The following is an 18,732-nucleotide window of genomic DNA, read 5'->3' as shown; positions in this document are numbered from 1 at the left end:
CATTCATAAAATGGAGCTCCTAGAGTGCCCCGCCTGCAATCGGACTTTTAACGCTCCGATCACGCTCAAGTGCGGGCACACATTCTGCAAGGGGTGCCTTAGCTCCAAGCGACAAAAGGCATGTAAAATCTGCCGCCTGCGCTACAGAATAACACCCAACATAAACATATGCCTGCATCACATAGTAGAGCTGGCTGGACAATTAGGGAAGAAATACGCCTTTAACGCCGATTACATGACCTTTGAGCCACTGAATGTCTTGCCTGTAGATACGGCTTCAAACAAAGATATTGTAGACGTATACGAAGAGCGTGCTAACTCAGCTACTGGTGAGAAGGACGTCCAGTCGCCATTAACTTTCGATGCACTATTGTCAGACGCATTCAACAAGGACACACAAGAAGCGGAGGTGCGACCTAGACCGTCCATCGCTAATGAAATAATCAAAAGCTACCACAGAACAAGCAGAATCTCCAGGAACGCAGACGACAGCGTCGAGGAGGACTCATCGGCAAGCCCTCCGTCCCAAAATCAGCCTGCACCGACATCTCAGCTAACCCAGCAGATCAAGAAGCAGGATCAGAAGCCTGGTACTCACCATAAAGACCAGGGGCAGCATGTGGTAACGGTTCCATTAAGGTCTGCGCGAAAGCAGGAATCACTGGCCGAGTGGCCCCGTCGAGATAAGCAAAGGGGAGAAAGGAGTCGCAATAGTGTCAGATGGGCGCCCGATGTCGTCGATAACTCCCCCAAGCTCGCACACAGGATCCCCAAGGACGTTGGAATTGGAGCCAACGTTTGGCGTCTCTCACCATCCCCACCAGACGTTGACTCGTCATCTCCGGAGACCCCGCAGGCCAGCGAGCTCCACCCTGGAGACACAGTGAGGGTCCGGGCAGAATGCTCCGAGTTTGGAAGAGAGTGGTCTGGTCAGACCGGAGTGGTGCGTGCGATAAACGGCGGAACCGTCACCATTAGCCTCAACACGGCGATCTGGACCTGCCGCACCGCAGACATCGAACGCGTAGAGGAATCCGCAGAGGCTCGGGGACCCATAAGCCGGTTCCGAGGGGTGTTCGACGGCGATGCGATGCGAGGCCGGACTATGGCCCGTGCATTCGCAGGGTCTACGTAATTTACATAGCGCAGACGCGACTCAGACCCTTTTAACAAGCGTGACGGAACTGGACTTCATTTTGGCAACGACGTTCTTGCTAGTTTCCTTACAGTAAAACTTAGATATGTTGTCTGCGAACTCTGCCGCCTTATCCTCACTTCCAAATCCGACCTTAATGGGCTTACCCAGCTCGATACTTGCGGGGTACACTGAGACGGAGTCCTTGACAATCTCGCGCATTTTCTCCTTGGTGATGCTCTGCGGGAGGTTATACACCATGACGACGGCGTCCGAAGATGCGGCCGAAGACTCGCTGACACCCTTCATCTTGACCACTATCTTCCCGTTCTTTTTTCCGCCCTTGCCGGCCTGCCTGGCGGCCTTTTCGGCCTTGTATTGAATCCGCCTCTGTTTGACGATGTCGTCGAGTGTTGTGAAGCGTTTGGCCCCACCCGCCGCCTCTACGACCCCAGGGGTCTCTTCTGCGCCTTCAGGGCCGGCCGCTGTGGCGTGAACAACCTGCTCATCTGTCATTTAGCGCACCTTTTTAGAACTAAAAGATATGAATTTAAAATACTTTTTTAATTAAGACCGCTTGCCCGCCGAGCAGCAAAATCCGCTCCAACGGCAGCGTGATGGCAGCACCCGCACAGGCAGCGCAGCAGAAGTACAAGGCTCCGGTCTTTGCCGTTTTCCCCTTCAGTCCGCCAGACACATTCTCCTATCCGGTGCCGAGCCTCGAGGCCTGTGACCCGTCGATTCAGCGGACGGTTCGGTACATGGAAGAGGCGGCGAAGGAGCCCATTGTCCGCGCAAAGAAGACAAAGCGGAAGACAAAGCGCGGGGCCTCCGTCAAGAAGAAGCCGGCAGGTGGAAAGTGATTTGTAGTCTATTTGGCGTTCTTTCATTCAATTTTGCACGAGCAATTAAATGTAAATGCTCTCCCTCAGCCAGATCGTCGGTGTCATCGTCGACGAGACCCCGCTCGCCATCGGACGCCTCGGGGTGGAGTACTATGCTGCGGCGTCTGTTGGCCGCGGATTTCTTGTTTATAGAGCCGACATGCTTGCCCCGTTTGTCTACTCTCCGGCCCTCCCCGACACAATCCGGCAGATGGCTGTCTATAGTGATAAGACCGTAGTCATGTACCAGCGAAAGACAGAGCTCGAAATATACACTCGCGGCCGGCTGGTAGCAGAGATCTCCGGGTTGCTCCATCGGCCCCTCTGCCTTGTACTTCAGGAGTCGACGCTGGTTGCATTTGATGCGTCTGGACGATACATTATATATGACTTGGAGCTTATGGAGCAGATAAAGCCTCCTAGGTCTTTGCCACTTGAGCACCCCACAGACACCTGTAGTTTGATTATGCACCCGGACACATATCTGAATAAGGTCTTGGTCGTGACTAGCAGTGGAAGGATGGAGCTCCATAATATAGACAAAAACAAGCGGGTGACTGCGTTGCGGCAAGGACCCAACGACATTTCCCTTGCACACGGAGAGCCCGTCGTGGGCATTGTTAATTCCCCAGAGATAGATGTCGTCGCTGTGATCCAGCCGTCGCGAGTGTCAATGGTGCACCTCAAGAAGCAGCGCGTGCTGTTCGCGCTTCCGTGCGACCTTAGTGGAGATAGCTTTACATGTGCAACGTTCTCCTCAGTACACGCCATCGTCTTTGTGGGTACAGAGCAAGGGCGCATCCAAGCCTTTGACCTGGACGCACGTCGAATTCTCTGCGAGCTAAAGGCCCACAGCATGTGCGTTACTTCGCTCTTCTGGCTACCAGACACATACATCCTTTCTTCTGGCGCGGATAATACCATTCGGATTCTGGGGTACGATTCCAACCTGACTGTCATACAGCAGATTAAGCATCGCACAGGGCATCGCGGAGGCGTGTCCCTGGCCAAGTTTTACCGCGAGAACAGCAGCAACATAGTGCATGCAGCCGAGACTTGTCCTTTCTTGCTTACAGCTGGTTTGGACAAGACTCTACGATACGTACAGATCTATCAAAGGAACAATTCCGAGCTTTTTTCCTCCCATGACAAGCAGTATCCATCTGAGGTCATTGACTTCGACGCCTGTGAGCTCCGTGATGAGCATTGGGCAAATGTTGTGACTGCGCACAGAGGAGAGGACTTCTGTCATTTGTGGGCATTCTACAAAAACAAGGAGCTAATAGAGCCTCTTCCGGACAGATATCTAGGCCGGGAGGCTCTTGAGAAGCGGGAAATGGCCAAGCTCAAGAAGGAGAACGGCGGAGTGCTTCCTCAGGACTTTGTTGATGCTCGGGCTGCAGAGCGCTTCAGATCCCGATATCGTGTCACTCTACCGACAAGTGTGAAATTCATCGAGAACGAGGATAACCTTACTCTCGTAGCTGGTAACGGAGATGATGCCAATGAAAATTATCTTGCGTGCCGCCTGTCGTCAGAAAGCGTCAGCTGCTGCGTGATCTCCCTCTGTGGGAACTATGTCGCCCTTGCTGGGACCCGCTCCAGTGCCGCCGTGTATGCGCTACAGAGTGGCCGTCTGGTGGGGTGCGCTCCGTGTTTATTCTCTCACCCAGACTGTCTAAACCGGTCTGTTGTTAGGCTATCATTCTCATATGACGGTCTGATGCTCTACGCGGTCAACTCCATAGGGTACATCGTCCTATTTGACATCAGAGCGCGCAAAGCAGTGAAGGAGGTCAGCCTGCGCTCGCTGCTACCGGACGCAGAGGGAGGTGATATCGTGGTGACAGCCGTAGCCTTTGATGTTATCCGTGGACTGGTCTCTATAACGTCGGCGACAGCACTCTATGTTCTGGACATATCGCAGAGCTCTGGCATAGCTCTCAGCCGGATGCAGTCTATCAACATAGAGGTCCCCCATAACTGCCTATCCTTCTTTGAGCATGGCCAGCGGCTCGTGTACGGAGGGTCTGTAGATGATAGCTCTCCGGAAATGACCGGATCCCATGCTGCTGTAATCGTGTACGACATCCTCTTGGATAAAATCGTTGCCAAGCAGCAGTTCAGGGAGTTTTCTGCGATATCTTCTATCACTGTGACGTCTGATAATACTGTGGTGGCAATAACATTCGTGGGTGTCCCTGGTGTGTATATCTATAAGAACAATGAAAAGTATGGTCTCGGGATAGCGCTAGATGATGCGGAGTATGTAGAGGCTTCGTTGCAGGCTGAGTCAGCCGAGAAGAACATTCGCCGCTGCTTGGACCTATTGACAGAAGGCCCGCAGTCACTTGGAATCATTCTGCATAAGGACAGTCTCCTGGCAAGCCGCTTGTATGCCGTGGCAATGGATCGGCACGCGACACGGGAGCTGCTGGAGCAATACGGGGGTCGTCTGCGCCGGGCGGGCTCTGCATCCACAAAGGACCGCCTTCCATTTTACATAGGTCTGCAGGCGAAGGACCACGCACAGCTTTCACGCGCGGGCAGCTCTTGCTTCCAAAGGATTTTCCAGATGCCAAGTGATGCTTCCTCGTTGCTGCCCGAAATTACTACTTTGAACCACGGGATTATCGATCAAGAAATCCAATGTCTTAATGACGATTCCCTCTCGGCATTTTGTTCGCTGCTTGGTAGTTGGGCCGGCCATCACTCAACAACAAGAACGTACGCTAGTCTTGACGTGTTCGTTGTAATATTCTGCTGCCTCCTCCGGTACCATGCACTTACAATAAGCAAATCGAAGGAGCTCCTATCGTCACTGCGCCCAGTTTACGCTATCATCGAAGAGCAGTACAATCATATCACAAACTCCGTCAATGTTATCACAAAGCTGATTGATACATTGGTCTATTGATTGAGCAGGAAAGAGTCTTCTATCTCCTCTCCCGTAGTTTCTCCAAACAGGATAGGAACCCGTGGCTCTGTCTTTCTGCCAGAATGCTAAAACTTTCAATGCTACCTTGTACTTCCAACATATTTTACACATAATCCAATTTTCCCAATCTGATTGTTTTGGAGCCTAATTCAAAATGGAAGTGAATGTCCACGAAACCGCGTATTGGGTTTTTTATATAGGTCCAGAGGGCTTATGCATCGACCCACAGCTCTGCGGCAAGTGGATGTATTTCTGGAATGACCGCGCGTTTGTTGCCAGGATTTGTGAGCTGGCTGTTTCGACTGAGGTGGTTACTACGGCCAAACACAGCAATGCTGACAGAGGCGTCGCGTGCTTCTACATAGATGGAACTGACAAGGAGAGCCACAAAAGGGTTCTCCGCTTTTTCTTGGATAATAATCTGATCAAGAGGACAGCCCAGGGGCGCCTTCACAACATCTCGTTCAAGTATGACCAGCAGACAAGAGCAGGCGAATACGGAGAAGACTTCAAGGCAAGGATACAGCTTTCTGACTTCGTTGATCTCTATAAAGGGAAATTTCTGAGTGATCCCAATCAGGCTGATGTGGATGTGCCCATTAAGTAAACTAGCAAAGATTAGTTGGAGGAAGCGCAGAGCTCTGCCTGACAGGCATTACTTAGGTCACCCGGTGTCCAGAGAGCAACACACTTGCTTTGATCCTAGGCTAAGTTATGAAACAACTGACACGCAAAGAGACCTTTCTGGTAGAGTGCGAGGCAGTCAAGGCTCATCTAAGTTCAGTTGAAAATAAGGAGAAGGAGCAGGGAGTACCACAGCTGTAGCATGGGCATATAGTTCGTAGTGGTATCTATCTATCGCTAATCCGTTGATAGCTCTCCCGTAAAGCGGATGATTACCAGAAAATTCAGGGGTCTAAGGATTCTTCTCCAATAGAAAATGCTTGCCCGCCCCTGTAGCCACGACCTTGTTGCAATGCAGTCACTCGCCTGCATAAGATGTGGGCAAAAGTTGCCCCATGCAGAAGTTGTGATGCATTATCAGTATCGGGACGGGAAGTTTATAAGGCGAGAAAACTGGCTCCAACAATACAAGGATGCGGTGCTGAAGAGCAAGAAGCTTATTCTGTTCCTCGATATCGACAATACCATCCTCTATGCATGGGGAAGCGTCAAGGGCCAGCCCCTCCAGAACATCCAGCGGATCAATTCGGTTAATTTGAGCGCTCATCATGCCTTCCGCATGTCCCGCGATATTGTCTCCAAGCGTGCGTCCTATGCATCCAAGTCTGAATACCGCGAAGCATTTCTAGATGTATATTTAGCAGAGGCCGAAGACTTCTTCTGCGGATGCCCCGAGCGCGGGCTGCAACCTACTGCCGTCGAGGTGCAGGGACTGCGGATGACGATAATGTTTCGGCCCGGTATCTTTCGCTTCTTTCTAAAGACATACAAAACAGTCGCCATCATCATCAGCACGCTAGGAACGCAGGAGTACGCCCAACAAGTTATCAAAATGATAGATCCCCAGCGCATGCTGGTGTACGAGCTCCTGGACAGGAAGCTGGCAAACAGACACGGGGACGCCAGTGCCGAGGTAACACACGATGATGAGGGTGGGGCAGTCATTAATTTTGAGGGCGAGTGTGGCAATCTAGCCGACCAACATCTATCTGATTTAGACAACCACATCATGAAGGGTGTGAACCGGTTCCTTGGGGGCATCCAGCTTCTCATCGACAATTCCATAGCAATAGACAACAGCTCGGTCCCGTGGAGAGGAACCAAATGCGGCTTCCTCAAGAGCTTTGACTTTTACGTAGCAAACGGTCTGGATTGCTTTAATTATATGTGGCAGCAGCAGGTCTATCCCTTGGAGTCGCTAACAAAAGTTGTCACAGGATATTGCAAGAATGACTTCACATTCCTAGCCCAGAGGAATAAGCCTGTGTATGACCATCGATTCTATACGTTTTCCGTCGCCCAGCTGCACTCTTTCAAGAATATATTACGTTACATCCAATCCTCCATGCATCCTGAGGAATTCAAGCAAACAGATGTGCTACAGTGCCAAAGCGCTCGAGAAGCGGTCGAGGAAATTATGGGCAAGGTCCTCAGAGGATGCGTCATCTACATACCTTTTCTGCCTAACGCAGCTGATCTTGTTACAGAAGGGCCTTACATCGTGGCTGCACAATGGAAACGTAAGACCGAGACGCTGATGGACTTCCGTGTAGAGCTCATCCACTTGCTTGGAGGGCGGGTAGCGATGACCTTTGACAACGAGGTTACTCACGTCCTTGTCTCCGAGAGCGGTAGCTTGTGGAAGAAAAGCTATGCAAAGTGTGCTCATCTGCTGTTAAGGTGCAATCCAGATGAGGTTTCTCCGGGCTTAGTGAAGGCTGCTCTTGGAGATTGGACCGATATACAAATTCGCGGAAATGGCACTGGTGATCAGGACACATCAGAGCTTTTTATTGTGCCAGACACATTTATGTGCTATGATCCCGGTGAAATCAACCAAACATGCACGTCTGTCTTTCCGTTTCACGCGGTCACACAAAACTGGCTGATGACAAGTGCGCTGCTCTATCGGAGGCAAAGTGAGCTGTTCTATACACGCTGCTTCCTTGCTCGTGGGCTTCTGCCCTCAAAAGAGACACCTCCTCGGTCGTCTGCGGACAGAACGGGCAACAAAAAAGATGACTACGATGGAGATACCAATTGTCATGAGGAAGGACGCCCTCTCGGCTAATGTGCAGACGAATCTCGTGGTCATCCCCAAAGACATCTACCTCCCCATGTACGATGCAGACTTAATTTCAGAGCTGGAGATATACAAGAACCGCTATCTATTCGTCTTCTTGGCGCAGAAAAAGGATGAGGAGGAGAGCAAAAGGGGAGAGACAGCAGTTATCCGATTCTACATTTTGGAGCCAGAGAAGGAGGAGAGCGAGATAATCCTGGGGGCGAACTTTGTTTACCTCCGGGACAAGGATGACTTTGAGCTCAGGATGGAGCGGGCCATACCTTACAAGATCATCGATAGCTATATGTACTATCACAACATCACGAGAGAAGGCGAGCACAAGAAGACTCTCCAGGCACACTTTAAGGAGTTGTCGGCCCTTTATCAGGAAATAATAGACCTGCGGATTAAGGAGCGGGAGCTTGCTGGAGGTGCATAGCGCGTAGTGGGGGTCCTAGGCGGGCTGTAAACGACTTGACGTAACGCTGGATTTACTGGGTGGAGGGTGCGGGCTGTTCTGCAGGTGCACCAGAGGATACTATCGCCGGAGCTGCGGGCTCCGATGGATTGGCGAGATCTTTGCTTGTCGACTCGGGCTCGTTTCCGGCCTCTTTCGACTCCGTCTTACCCATGAACGGAATTCCTCCCCCGGTAACAGGCTTATATTGCCCTACGACGGGCATACCCGGGTAGGATTGGGGCATGAAGGGCATGGGCCCAGAGAAGCTACCCCCGAAGCCAGGCATCGCGCCCCCGCCATACATGGGCTGCTGAGGAGCACCGTACCCCATTTGTGGCTGACCGTAACCCCCTGAAGGCATGCCGGGCTGCACCATGCCTCCGTAGGAAGGCGCACCAGCCTGGGGCATTCCGTAGGACTGTTGGCCCTGTCCCACTCCGCCACCGTAAGAGCTTTGGGAGGCACCATACGGAGATGGTTGACCGTAGCCCATCTGTGCTTGGGGTTGCTGGCCACCATATTGCTGTTGCTGCGGTGCACCGTAGGGCTGCTGGGCAGGAGCCCCATAGCTCTGAACAGGTGCGCCATAGCCTGGAGCAGAAGCCCCATAGCCCGGCTGCTGGGGTTGCTGTGGAGCTCCGTAGGATTGAGCTGGCGCGCCATATCCCTGGGGTGCACCATACAGAGACGGCTGAGAAGCTGGTTGACCGTACGGATAACTCATCTACAGGCGATTTTTTTGGACCTTTTAAAACGGATGTCCGCCCGACCTAGTGGTTGCTAGACCTTGTGTTCCTAAGTGTCCTGATAGACATAAGAGGGCACCCTTGCTGAGTCGAGGGTGCCACTGTGATCATGACTCCACTTCTCCCGTATTCATGTGGCCGTAGGACGGGGAGACCTTGCACAGGTTTTCTTTGAATCCTCTGCATACCCACTGGAATAGACCACGAGGAGCCAGTGTTTGCATTTTCCACCTTGTGGACGTCAGAAGGAAGAAATCCATATGATGCTATCCGCGTCAATCGGTTGCTGTCAGAGTCTTTTCTCCCGGCAAGGGGCATGATTCTCTTTCTTTTATCGAGGGTTGGTAGAAATGAGCCACTGATATAGTGCCCTTTATACGCTACGCTGTCGTGTCCTTCCTCATTGTACTTTCTTGCAGCACAGCTCTGAGCTTTCTGAGGAATTAGGGTTTGCGGAATTATTGGAACGGCTTGTCCTTTAGATTTTTTTCCGTCATCTAGTCTCGGGATATGACGGTTTTCATGCAGAGATAGCTTGATAGGAGATGGAGGAGGTTCTGAGCAGGGAGACAGGCGGAGCATGGCTTCAAATTCATCAGCAGACTCAGTAAAAGAGAAACGAGCCCACAAATTCGTACGCAACACTTTTTCAGAAAAGGCCCTAAACCGTGGACTGTTGGATATTTTATGAAAGATTGTGTTTGTGGCCGTCGAAGAGGTTCTGAGGCTGCATGTTAGTTCATCAAGAGTTAAGGGCACAGGGGATTGGTGGATAGAGGAGACTTGTGCTGATGACAGTCTTAGGCTTGGAAGATGATCAAGTTTCCGATTTTTCCAGCGACTATCTGGAACACCCCCTGCCAATCTTACAATGTTTGCAGCCATGGATACGAGGAACACTCCAATGCTTGTTGTGGAAAGCGTAAAGCTGGTAGCCAGGTCGTTCATGTTTTGGCCCACATAGAGGTCGAGGAACCTTAAGAGACATGTCTCAGAAATAATAGAGTGGATGACATGTGGAGCATGTCCGTTGTACTCTAGCATTGGGATGAGAATACGCGTCCCAAGAAAATGGCAAATAGAGCAGTTCGGGTAAGCTATCATTGTCAGCAAAACTGCATCTGGGATTCCGCTCTTCGCGTAGCACTCGGCGATATGCATAGGAGAAATGGGGTAATGACCACCGCCACCAAAGCAAAACGTCTTCTTGAGATCCACCGTCTCTGTGCCTCCAACCCCAACAATCGCAGAGTAGGGAAAGCTGGCTTGAAATGAACCAGCCGACCCAGAGTCAGCAAAGGAGTTGTCTGCACCAAATGTTCCACTGCTTACTGAGAGAAAAGGACCAGTGCCTTTGGACACGCAAAGAAAGTCTCGGATATCTGCAGATAGAAGCAACAATCTAGCCAGTGTTTCTAGTATTGCATACTGCACAAGAGAGAACTGGCCCATATGTTTGTCTTGCCCCGAAATCAGCTCAACCCGTTGTTGAAAAGGACGAGAACGATCAGGAGAAGGAATAGTTCCTTTCAAATGCACGGCGTTTTCGTTGTGCTCTGTAACAATAGATCGAGACAGAGTATTCTGGAGTTCTGCCAATGATTCTAAAACGGTTAGGGCCAAGGTATTAGTGGGGCCGGCACTTTGTGAGCCAGTGGAATCGGTTGGCTGTGCAGACAGATCATCTCTTCCTCGCCGCTCTAACTCTATGCCTTCCTTAATTAACATGCGCAGTCGGTGACCCACACCCTTTATCACTCCAAGTACTTTCTGAAAGATAGACCGTAGGTAACTAATTTGCTTGAGCTCCTTGGATGCTACAGACGGAGGCTTCCCATAGGTGCTTTCGTAGAGTGAACGGGTGATGTATATTATTGCGCGAACACCAATGACTAATGTTCTCCCTGTATACTTCATCCGCCAGACGTCAATGCCTCGGTGCTCGGTGACAAAGACATGCTCAGCCAGGCTCGGCAGGCATTTAATAGCCTCCAGTCGAAGCTCATCGCAAGTGGTTGCTGAAAGAATGGCACTAAGAACCTCAGAGACCATCTGCCCCGCATCCGCGGGCACGTCATCAGGATTGTTGGTCACCAACAGTCTGCAAAGAGAGGTAGCGAAGCTCAGCTCTGTCAGTAGGTTCGTCAATCGCTGCTTGTTATCAACAGAGAGAAGATGTTGACTGTCAACTACAAAGGAAATCAACGACCCCATGACGTCGGGATGATCTGCATTGGAGAGCCATGCAGTCAAGTAATTCCAGCCATCAGCTGCGTCAGATAGATCTGTCTTGGGGATCGATTCTTGTAACACGTCCAGAAGTAGTATAGCCGAGGCCTGCTGTGCGCACAGACTGCGAATAAGCTTGGAAAACGCTCTGCAGATGTGAAAGGGGACCCTGTTAGTTGAAGAAGCATTTCTCAGGGAACGTAGCATTGGGAAGCAATTGCGCCGTGAGACCACGGTAAATGGGTATCGTTGGAGTAGACGGTCCTCCTTTATGACAGCAACGGCCCTTTCATCCCGTAGACAAATGTCGAGAAGGTCAATTGCTGCATCAAGCATATCAAGCCGCTCCTGCTTTGGTATTTGAACATAGTAATCTAGTTGAGAGAGGACAGGCTTCTGGATGTCTTGGATAACTGCTTTGGATGATTCAAAATCTGTTGCAGACCCGTTACCAGTAAAGCATTCAGTAAAGAGAAAGTGGTGAATATAGTCATCGTCACATGGGACGACGAAGGCAATCTCTAGGAGAAGTCGAAGTATTGCTGGCTGGACAAGGAGCTCCGTGACATAAGTTACCTGGATTCGAGCTGATGCAAGAAATCGTTGATTGAGGAGAAGAGAGCGCATGTCATAATTCTGGACAAAGTGTTCGAATAGTTCTGGTCCACTAACCCCGATGTCAAGTGTTGGATCAGAGACATCAGAAGGAAATTCTAGCTCTGCTGCCCCTGGTGCGTTCATCAGTGGCGCAGAAAAGAAGTACTAATTCAAAGCCTGAAACTTTTTGCCATGCAAAACTGGACGTATGTTCAGGCGTCCCTGGAAGACAAAGTCAGCGCTGATGCTAGAAGCATTCCTTACTAAGGCTGCTGACCATCCGACTTCCTTATGGGTGGATCGAGTAGAAACTGTCTGAGCCCAAAGTACCTCTTGTTTATTTGCAAGGGAAGACGGGAGTGCAGGGGTTCTTCGGTAAAGAGCATAGAGGATAAACCCACGTGTACAGGGGCAAGCGCAACCCTGCGAAGCGATTGCTGGTGAGTAAGCTGAGATAGCACTGCTGCACTGACGGCGGCGGCTGCCATGTTGTTGAGGACCCCATGGCTCTGGGTCGCCCCATTTAGCGCCATGGTTGTACACTCCGACAGCTGATTTGATAAAGCGGCTGTTGCACCGGCAGTGACCGCACTTTTAAAAGGTGTGTCTGTCGCCTTTTTGGCCCGCCTGGGATGAAATAACGAGGAGACGAGGCGCGATGCCAGCGACGCCCCTGCCGTTGTCACCCCTATTGCAATGGAGCGTCTGCTAATATCCAAGATTCTGCTAGAGACGTCATTTCTCATTGAGAGAGCCATTTATTTTCTGTTTACAAGGGCTACCAAGATTGAATACTCGCCGTCAAGGAGTCGATGGCGCTTTGGTCAGCTAGACACCGCTTTTTTCCACTTCCGTCGACACCTCTCGAGGAGGAGACATCGCTGCTGTCCGAAAACACAGTTTTCCGCGCAGCCAGTGGAGCGCAGTGGATATCATTGAAGGTCTTGATTATTGGTGACTCTTGTAGGTACATTAATAGATTCATATTGGCCTCATCCATGTTATAAATCATTTCTTCGATCTGCGCAACGGTTTCGGGGACGAATGCCCGGCCTTGGCCAGACGTGGAGTCACCACGAAGGGACACGTTTCTCTTTTTATGAGTGTAAAGGTGCATATCGGGTATTCCAGCAGCAAGCCTAAATGCTGTCAAGACAAAATCGCGGACAAATGGAAGCAACGACTTCTGTTCTGGTGTCAAGTCAGTCTTGCAAAGGCTGAAAATTAGATCCTCCATCCCGTGTGTGGAAAAGACACGCGTCACTAAGCTGCTATTAAATCTGCTATATGCTAGGATAACTTTAAGTACTCGGAATACATAGAATCCTAGGGTGGATGAGTGCGCACACTGCCCACCTCTATACGTGGTGAGTAGGCTTAGGAGAGTAGCAGGGATCCCAGTATTGTCAATTACCTCTATAATATTAATCGGGGAGTAAGGTAAGCGCACTCGGCCAGCCAAGAACGACGTGGCTTTCAGTTCTACCTCAGAGGTCCCCCCTACAGACGCTAAGGCTGTTTCTGGAAGATCGGCATATTGAGAGCCATCCAGAGACAGGTAGATCTCGTTAGAGACCCCAGTTCCGGTCCCATTAAACTCTGAAGTCGGTCCGCAGCCCTTAAGCATGTCGTAAATGTGCGCCTTCATGCTTGCAGGGATGGAAACTATCCGGGCAAAGAACCGAGCATATTCTAGGAGCAGCGAAAAGCGTCCCTGCGACTCATCTGGGGTTTCTTGGGCAAGATCGGCCAGTCGTTGTGCATATATGGGAATAAGCTGAACGAATTCTTCTGCCACATCGATATATGCTAAGACGCTTTTCGCCTCTTCTGTGACTGAATGGAGGAGCTGTTCTCCATGTGTTCCTACCAGCAAGGGCTGGAGCTCAGGGGCTGGCGATGGTGGGCGCTCCAGGACCCACTTGAGAAGCTGACGAGATATAGGAATATGTGTAGTTGGGTCCTCTATGCAGGTTATGTCGTCAAACGGCAAAGATAGGTCGACAGTGTCATTGCGGACTTTGTCCAGGATGTCCTGGCTATAAAACATCAGAAGCCTCTGTATCTTGATTAGGCACTGGCCAACAACACAGAGCCACACCTCAGTTAGCCGCTCCAGTTGGTCTCCTCTAAGTGCCATCCCTATGTACTTGGCGATCAGCTTCACACTAGAAGAAAGTATCACTGCCGTGGCAAGAGGGCCGGTGTGTTGAGAGATGAACTGAGTAAAGTAGTTTTTACAGCCATCCAAGTAAGATGACGGCATGTAAGACTCCCGTTGACCCGTGAGGAGACTAGCGAATACTGAGAGTGGATTCCACTTGTCTAAAAATCTGACAAGATCGTGCTCGTATTGGGGATTCTTCAGGCGGCGAATGGACATAAAGACTAGAATATCTTCTATGGCAGGCCAAGGAGCAAAGTATATTAACTTTGTGAGGAGATAGCCGCTCTCTATCCCAGGCAGCAAAGTGAAAAACATCTTATATCTGTCGTCCTTCTGGAATATTGACTTGAGAAGACTGGCAAAATTGGTGAGTAACATTTGCTGTTCGATCACCTTATCGCGACGCTCCTGCTGTAAGCTCATGTACCCTATGTACACAAGATGTGGAAGCATCTCTTTAGTCATATAGCATTCTATAAAGTCTGTCGTATGCTCAAATGCCGAAAAGAGCTGAACTATTATAGCAGCCACTTCTGTGCGGAAACCTTTGTGCTCAGCCTCTTTTTTCTGCAGAAAATCCTGGTCACGGACTAAAATAGCTTTTGTCTCGAGAGGCAAAGCGAAGTCGAGGGGCGATGGACCAAAGAGAATGCGAGGAAGACGAACTAGCGTAGTTTTGTCCTTTAGAAAGGCCATCACTGAAGGGTTGCGCGCTTGTACCTCCGAAAGAAAGTGTTGATGTGTAATAAGCCGAATCAGATCCCCCTCGTCAATGAAATCAAAGACTCCCTTGGGCAGGCTGAACCCACTAAGAATAGACCAGAATACTCGCTGAGAACCTATACAGCTGTTATCACAGACACGCCCGTCCTCTAGGGATGGTATCATATGGCCTCCCTATGACTTGTATTTTCTTGTGTTTTTTCTTAGTCAGTGGGCAAATTTTAAGGAATGTTTGAATGCCTAGATTTATTTGTATATCGATTTACTCTACGTGTCTGAGACAGCACTAGGCCTGCTCGTCACAAATATCCTTGAACATATTAAGGTAGTCGCTATCATCGTTATGTGTTAGACGCCGCACGCAAACAGGTGGGTCTTCGCCGCTCTTCTCCTGGGTTGTTAGCCGCAGTGTGCTTCCTGTGACTGATAGCTTCTGAGGATTGTCTGTAGAGTTGGTTCCAATTCTAATTACAGAATCGGATAAGAGCGTGTCGAGGTCGATCTCCCTTTGGGCTTTAATTTGCTGGGCTGTGGTCGGTAATTGTGTTTTGGGCTCTCGGCTCCTCTGTCTCTTTTCACGAACTTCCAAGATGAAGGACTCCGTGAAGATGCTTTGCTGTTCATCTTCTGCGCTATCGGGGCGATTGTACGAAAGCATAGCAGACATGAAGTTGCCATGATCATCTGCAAAGTTTCGTTGCTTGCAGGCAGTATTTAAGTAGAGCTTGTTAAGTAGCTGAACATCCTTCCGCTTCATACATATGTCAAGGCACCTCCGATCGATAGCATCGGTAGATACTTTGCTATCGCGTATGATATCAAAGAGTTCTTTGACAGTCCATGGGACCACTACCTCTCTCGGCGGATTAGGATCGGATGGAAGATCCAATGAAAGCCCGAACTTCATGGACTTCTTCTTGCGAGCAGATGAGCTGGGAGACTTGACGTTCTCCCACTCTGCAATAGAATTGGTGGCGAAGTTGAGGGAAGAATCCTCTACATTATTAGACGGCAGGCCCATTTCTCGCTTTCCTGTACGGTGCTGTTGTGTGGGGCTGCTTACGGAAATTAGTTCAGACTGGGTAAAGTCTATGCTACTGTTCTGGTATCGATCAGACCTTCCGCACATGCCTAAGATAGACCGCGATGGTTTCCTATCCATTTGCAGAGTTGACTGCACCATTGAGCGGACCTCTCCAGAAGCTCTTTTTGCCCCCCTTCCAAGCTGAGAGTCAGTGAACCCTCGGAGGTGTTTGGTAGGGGCCACAGGAGTTATCGGGAAATCGGTAGCAGGCTCTGGTGCAATATTCAACGTGGTCGCAAAGGTTTGGAGCTGTACAAAGCGGCTCTTGTATAGATCCTCATCGGTGATTCCTGCTGCCTTTCGCAACATGGCTCTGACGCTGCTCAAGAGATGGGCACAGAAGGTAGAGCGTCTTAGTTCAGGAGAAGAGGACATGGCAATTGCTGCCGTAAAGCTATCATATCTCTCAACGGTAAGAGGGAACAGGATCCCAAGCAGCTCTGGATAGAATGTGCTAAGGTCCAGCGCGCAATACCGAAAGCGATTGGCTAATAAGTTCACCATATGGGAGTTTCTGTATACTGGCCCGAGACAGTCAATCAATGGGAAGAGGTGCTTTATCTTGAGAAGTTGAGCAGACAACTCTAAAGGACTATATGGCATTTGATAACTATCGTAGAAGTCAAAGAGATCTCTCAATAAGACTTCTGATGGTCCTCCACAACCACACTCTGCCGTCGGCGGGAGCTCAGCCGAGTAGTTGGCCATATAGCCTATAGACTCATCCGGCTGCCGTACCGAGTTGTTGAATGCGGAAATCGGCTCCCTATCTGAAGAAGTAAAGTATTGCAAGCAACGCACATCTGCTACAATGGATAAGATGCGTGCTAGGTAGTTGAGACGGATGATAAGAGAGAGCTGAAGGGGCTCCGGAGTCTTGTTGAGAAAGAGTTGGCAAGTCTGGTTTAGCTCTTCCTGTAGGCCACGGAGATAGTCAGTTCTGTGAGCCTTTATAAAAGGGTTGTATCGTGATAAAAGCTTCTTGGGCTTGATCGGTTTTGATCTAGTGGCGGATCTTTGTCGCCGGTTTGAATCTTCATCTGAGGGGAAGACCTGATCGAAGGATGACTGCTCGCATTGGTTGCTGAGTCTGTATATGTTGGTGAAGCTATTATTTGAAAGCGAGAAGCCGTCTTTCTCTGGCCGACGGAGACCCTTAAATTTGCCTTTCCCTGCATATGAGAGAGACCGGGAGTGTGAGATCGGTGGGCTAGCACAGAGATAGGACTGGTCTCTATGATCAATGACAGGCTCTGCCGTGTGAATTGCTGTTGCACCTGCATCTACAAAAGGTTGACCGATATCACTGACCGCAGACGACGCTGTTAATACACGGTTGACAGGTCTGCCTATAACAGGATGGTACGTAGCAGCAGCTGACCTAGAAGACTCACTTTTCTCATAGGTACAATCTGCTGACTGATAACTTAGTTTAGACTCGTAGTCCGACACGCTCTTCTCACTGCTTGAAAAGCCTGTTGTAGAAAGGGTAGACTCTAGGCTTTGACGGATCCGTCCTATATGGTTCTCGTCGTCTTCATAAAAGTGCAAGATATATTTGACATAATTAGCGTAGCAATACTCGACAAGCTGCTCATTTTTATCAGAAAAAAGATCCCAAAGCATAGAGAGCACAGATGCGTGCGGTATCATTGCTTGAAGTTGGTCGAGAACAGCTGGCTGCAACCGTGTGAGGGTGAGGCACAGGGATGCTGAGCTCTCTCTAGAATCAGCACCACTATGCACCTTGTTCTGTAAACGCCTAACAAATGGACTTGTTAATCTAGACACCTTCTTGGAAGGTTCAACACTAGACCGTAAACATCGCTCCAAATCAGAGCTATCCATTATCGTAGAATTCACCGAAAAGGAACTGGTGGCAGCTCGGTAATCTACTGCATGATACTTTTTATCGTTCAGCTGCGGAGTTCTATTGCTTCTTTTCGAAGTATACAACTCTTGGGAATTGCTGTATTGACAGAGTAGGCTTTGGACTTCAGCGATCACCTCAGGCTTCCGTAAGTAGCTGTGTGTAGACCGCATAAGAAAGCTCATCGCTGAAACAACTGTCGTTCCAATCGCGTTTAGAGTGGCATGAACGTACTCGTTGGACTCTGTTATCACCAGGCTATCTCGAAAAAGAAACTGAGCCAGGGTACAGATACAGCTATAAAAGCTGGACTGCAGTAGGGGATGATTGTAGGGTATCATTTCGGAAATGAACGCGCAGAGGCTCTCGAATCTCATCGACTCAAGGTAGCCAACACTCCCGCGTTCTATGCAGCGAGCAAGCTCGCACACTAGAACATCATTGAGTTGAAAGTGGGGCCCTATGACTGCATAAGCCCGAGCTGCAAGGGTCTTATCAGTATCGGTATCGCCAAGAGGCATGCAGATTTGGAAGATTGCAGTGAGAGAGTCTACCACATGGTGGTTACAAGTGCACATAAGAAGGCTGTCCCACTGCGGCTTGGACAAGGCGGAAGAAAGGACTTCAATGAATTGCATGCGACGGCTTTCGTGCCAGACGATATACTTAATAAAGGATGCAAATCGCTCAGATTGACGGGGAATTAGGCACATATCGCTTTCTACCCAACGGCTAAAGAACTTGGGGAGCTCCTCAGAACGCAGAAGGACGTCGTAAAACTTGGTGCCAAACCGCGCAGTCTGAAGTAGATTATCTATGGCAATGATATCAGCTTCCGTATATTTAGACCTAGGGCATGCCTCTGACAGCTTTGTAATAGCCCTTAGTGGCGGCTGAATGTCCTGAAGCAGTGTGCTTAGGATCATATGAATGCTATGCCTCGTAGTAAGAAATGCTATTACACTATCCTGCTCTGTTTCTAAAGCTTGCAGAAAGCCTTGGGTCTTAAGTAAACGGAGGATGTCTGCCGACTGAATGGCATGATCAAGGGGGGAAAGGAAACCTGGATTACGTATGATGGTCCAGTAGAGATGCTGGTCCCCCAGAACAATACTCCTCTCCTGCCTAGAAGCGAACCCAATCATAGGCG

The 18,732-nt window shown here is 49.8% G+C and overlaps 12 protein-coding genes across 12 annotated transcripts; 6 read left to right on the top strand and 6 right to left on the bottom strand.

Moving 5' to 3' along the window:
- Positions 1-10: 10 nt before the first annotated feature.
- Positions 11-1,135, top strand: GL50803_0017329 (RING-type zinc-finger domain-containing protein; the record flags this gene model as incomplete). The annotated part of the gene is made up of 1 exon (XM_001706428.1): positions 11-1,135. The coding sequence occupies one exon, from the start codon at positions 11-13 to the stop codon at positions 1,133-1,135; it is 1,125 nt and encodes a 374-aa protein (XP_001706480.1).
- Positions 1,136-1,156: 21 nt separating this feature from the next.
- On the bottom strand, positions 1,157-1,651 carry GL50803_0010196 (uncharacterized protein; the record flags this gene model as incomplete). Its single annotated transcript, XM_001706429.1, has 1 exon — positions 1,157-1,651. One exon carries the CDS (start codon positions 1,649-1,651, stop codon positions 1,157-1,159), a length of 495 nt encoding a protein of 164 aa, XP_001706481.1.
- Positions 1,652-1,752: 101 nt separating this feature from the next.
- Positions 1,753-1,998, top strand: GL50803_0037578 (uncharacterized protein; the record flags this gene model as incomplete). The annotated part of the gene is made up of 1 exon (XM_001706431.1): positions 1,753-1,998. One exon carries the CDS (start codon positions 1,753-1,755, stop codon positions 1,996-1,998), a length of 246 nt encoding a protein of 81 aa, XP_001706483.1.
- Positions 1,999-2,053: 55 nt separating this feature from the next.
- On the top strand, positions 2,054-4,936 carry GL50803_0010193 (putative WD-repeat membrane protein; the record flags this gene model as incomplete). The annotated part of the gene is made up of 1 exon (XM_001706433.1): positions 2,054-4,936. The coding sequence occupies one exon, from the start codon at positions 2,054-2,056 to the stop codon at positions 4,934-4,936; it is 2,883 nt and encodes a 960-aa protein (XP_001706485.1).
- Positions 4,937-5,111: 175 nt separating this feature from the next.
- GL50803_0010192 (uncharacterized protein) lies at positions 5,112-5,564 on the top strand (the record flags this gene model as incomplete). The annotated part of the gene is made up of 1 exon (XM_001706435.1): positions 5,112-5,564. The coding sequence occupies one exon, from the start codon at positions 5,112-5,114 to the stop codon at positions 5,562-5,564; it is 453 nt and encodes a 150-aa protein (XP_001706487.1).
- Positions 5,565-5,897: 333 nt separating this feature from the next.
- GL50803_0010190 (NLI interacting factor-like phosphatase) lies at positions 5,898-7,712 on the top strand (the record flags this gene model as incomplete). The annotated part of the gene is made up of 1 exon (XM_001706437.1): positions 5,898-7,712. The coding sequence occupies one exon, from the start codon at positions 5,898-5,900 to the stop codon at positions 7,710-7,712; it is 1,815 nt and encodes a 604-aa protein (XP_001706489.1).
- Positions 7,669-8,145, top strand: GL50803_0017330 (uncharacterized protein; the record flags this gene model as incomplete). Its single annotated transcript, XM_001706439.2, has 1 exon — positions 7,669-8,145. The coding sequence occupies one exon, from the start codon at positions 7,669-7,671 to the stop codon at positions 8,143-8,145; it is 477 nt and encodes a 158-aa protein (XP_001706491.2).
- A 52-nt stretch (positions 8,146-8,197) lies between these two features.
- GL50803_0087261 (uncharacterized protein) lies at positions 8,198-8,890 on the bottom strand (the record flags this gene model as incomplete). The annotated part of the gene is made up of 1 exon (XM_001706440.1): positions 8,198-8,890. One exon carries the CDS (start codon positions 8,888-8,890, stop codon positions 8,198-8,200), a length of 693 nt encoding a protein of 230 aa, XP_001706492.1.
- A 46-nt stretch (positions 8,891-8,936) lies between these two features.
- On the bottom strand, positions 8,937-11,882 carry GL50803_00103175 (uncharacterized protein; the record flags this gene model as incomplete). The annotated part of the gene is made up of 1 exon (XM_001706442.1): positions 8,937-11,882. The coding sequence occupies one exon, from the start codon at positions 11,880-11,882 to the stop codon at positions 8,937-8,939; it is 2,946 nt and encodes a 981-aa protein (XP_001706494.1).
- Positions 11,883-12,001: 119 nt separating this feature from the next.
- GL50803_0010182 (uncharacterized protein) lies at positions 12,002-12,496 on the bottom strand (the record flags this gene model as incomplete). Its single annotated transcript, XM_001706443.1, has 1 exon — positions 12,002-12,496. One exon carries the CDS (start codon positions 12,494-12,496, stop codon positions 12,002-12,004), a length of 495 nt encoding a protein of 164 aa, XP_001706495.1.
- A 20-nt stretch (positions 12,497-12,516) lies between these two features.
- On the bottom strand, positions 12,517-14,793 carry GL50803_0010181 (uncharacterized protein; the record flags this gene model as incomplete). The annotated part of the gene is made up of 1 exon (XM_001706444.1): positions 12,517-14,793. One exon carries the CDS (start codon positions 14,791-14,793, stop codon positions 12,517-12,519), a length of 2,277 nt encoding a protein of 758 aa, XP_001706496.1.
- A 121-nt stretch (positions 14,794-14,914) lies between these two features.
- GL50803_00103205 (uncharacterized protein) lies at positions 14,915-18,727 on the bottom strand (the record flags this gene model as incomplete). Its single annotated transcript, XM_038045613.1, has 1 exon — positions 14,915-18,727. One exon carries the CDS (start codon positions 18,725-18,727, stop codon positions 14,915-14,917), a length of 3,813 nt encoding a protein of 1,270 aa, XP_037901592.1.
- Positions 18,728-18,732: the final 5 nt, after the last annotated feature.

This window comes from Giardia intestinalis, chromosome 1, assembly GCF_000002435.2.
Source record: "Giardia intestinalis strain WB C6 chromosome 1, whole genome shotgun sequence".
NCBI classification, from domain to species: domain Eukaryota; phylum Fornicata; order Diplomonadida; family Hexamitidae; genus Giardia; species Giardia duodenalis.
The sequence above is the reverse complement of the archived record's forward strand: the minus strand, read 5'-3'. Positions and strand labels throughout refer to the sequence as shown.